This window comes from Montipora foliosa, chromosome 10 (genome assembly GCF_036669935.1).
Source record: "Montipora foliosa isolate CH-2021 chromosome 10, ASM3666993v2, whole genome shotgun sequence".
NCBI lineage: Eukaryota > Metazoa > Cnidaria > Anthozoa > Scleractinia > Acroporidae > Montipora > Montipora foliosa.
Window position 1 is genome coordinate 10,750,518 of NC_090878.1, and position 2,293 is coordinate 10,752,810.

The 2,293-nt window shown below is 39.0% G+C and overlaps 1 protein-coding gene across 1 annotated transcript in view; it reads left to right on the forward strand.

Annotated features, from left to right (window-relative positions):
* The first annotated feature begins 1,159 nt into the window (after positions 1-1,159).
* Positions 1,160-2,293, forward strand: part of LOC137973593 (adhesion G protein-coupled receptor L4-like) — a 41,424-nt gene continuing 40,290 nt past the window's right edge. The window contains exon 1 of the mRNA XM_068820436.1: positions 1,160-1,646. Within this exon, the coding sequence (XP_068676537.1) occupies positions 1,547-1,646 (100 nt within the window). The 5' untranslated portion in view covers positions 1,160-1,546. The remainder of the gene's footprint in view (positions 1,647-2,293) is intronic.

Genomic DNA, 2,293 nt, shown 5'->3' on the forward strand with positions numbered 1-2,293 from the left:
ATGAGGGCGTGGGTATATCTTCAGGGTCAGATTCTTCAAAAACCGATTAACACTTATCCGCGATTTAATGCAAACCCAGGCTTGAATTTTACTCGTCCAAAAAGCCTTAACCTTAACTTCATGCTAAAGCAAAGCAAATGTTTTGGTCAGTTTTGGAGACTAAAAATCTTGTGGAAACTATTTAGGTCGTAAAATAAACTGCAAATTAAGTTTCCCGTAAACCAGGATATTAAGCGTAACTGGGCCTAGTGCGACAATCGTCATCAATAGCCATCAATCGTCATCAATAGCCTAACCCATAGGTCAAGTAAATACAGTCAATACATGCTGTACCAACACACTTTCCCGCCACACCTATATCAACGAACGCCAAGTTTATTACAAACACGCAGACATTTAAATCGAGAACATTCAGTACTTGTGTGTGGAATTGCCGGAGTTTAAGCTTTCCTTTTCCTTTCAAAGAATTTCAAACTCCCACTTTCGTAGTTATTTCGAACCAAAAATATCAGACATATCATTCCTTCACGAGTGTCAGGAAGGATATAACGCCGTTACGTTGTGTGGCGTCATTAGTGGGTTCCAGTCATTTCTCCGCCAAATGTCTCTTGCTGCTGAATTCAATTTTCGTGTTTTGTGCGAGCTTGATTGCATATGATTAGGGTGTGTTGTTGTATGCCTCGTTCTTCAAAGAATCCATCTAAAAGAACGTAATAGTGGTCGGATATTCTGCAGTTGCCTCCCTCACTTTAAAACGCGACAATGGTGGCTGGGTATTCTGAGGTCGCTCTCCGCAGTCGATGAAATCACCGTTGTGTAGCGGTGAACCGCAAGTTGGTCATCGGCCTGCCCCCACATCGAGCTAAGATAACCACAGACAAAAAGCGCATATTCAACAATCACGCCAAAATAGACTTTTCCCGGTATTTAAATATCATATGAACAAACTCCTTTTCAAAAATAAAAATGCGCTGAGAATCACTGGGAGTCTATATATGAGCGATGGCATTTAAAAGCTTAAGAATTTTCAGCCGGATTTGCAGACTTAGTCCGGGTAAAAGTCAATTAAAAAAAAAATAGGCGTCCTCTATACCGGAAACACAAACATAGAAACCACGATAACATTTGACATTTCTCGTTATTGTAAGGCTTTTGTTCTTCCACTGCACCGATTGGTTTTCTAATGGGCTCTTTTCTCTGTGATCTGTAATGATAATTAGGACACAGTCACAGTCATTACGTCTATTCCGTTGGGAGGTACTCTAAAATACTTCGAAGTCACGTATTGTTACACAGGGTTCGCTTTGTATGATTTTCAACGTTTGAACGCATCGGACAAGGAAAACAAAGAGTGATCCGCATATTGGCCTAAATAGTAATACACAAGACATCGGAGCTAATCAGTTTCAAAAACTTTGCTTTTTGCTATTCGTGATTTCCACTTCAAAAGAGTGAATTATCAGACACGACCTTGATTGCTCGTTTGGAGGACAGAACAATTACGTAGAACTGATTTTTTCTTTGGCGTGCGACTGTACCTATTCAAATGGACAGACGAAATCATCACGTTCATCTGGCATGTCTGTTCTTTGTGAGTGTTTTGACCGCATTATTCCGTGGAGTCGAGAGCGAATCCACAGCAAAAGGTAACTGTATTTTTAATTACCCTTCTATTCAAGACGTGGTATTATCACCACAAAGCACGCTATCTTTCTGTTAATTCATAATGTCTCTTTTGTAAACTTTAACGCAAGAATTATCTCCCTAAAGTACGTTGTCATTTTTCTTGTTTTCTGTCAAAACATTGTCTTGCTTTCTTGCCTTAAATATCATCGATCACCCAGAAACAGACGAAATTAACTGTCATTAATTACCCGTTCGTCATCTTAACCAAAACTATACATTGAAAATCAATGTGGAGATCTTGATATGCAAAACATTGATTGATGAATGTAAGGAACGGTGCCGGCTTAATGAAATTAAGAGAGGATCTTTGATGATGTCCAAAAGCTCTTCAACTTTCTGGAAGAAAACAAGGAAACGACGGATAATCGTGAGACTAGTGCTGTCGATAGTTCTTTTCGAAATGTTATAGCCTCGATATAATGGAATCTTGGAAGAGGTTCTTTTGTTGTTTAGCTTTGTTTTGCTGGAAGTCCTTTGTTATTGAAACCCAATTATAGAGATCTTGAGCCTAAGAACGATGATACTTTATCAGTGTTCTAGTCCTTGGCAAAAACCTGTCAGTTACCCTTGTGCCTGTTTTTTCATTAGCTTGAATATTTGGTGATTT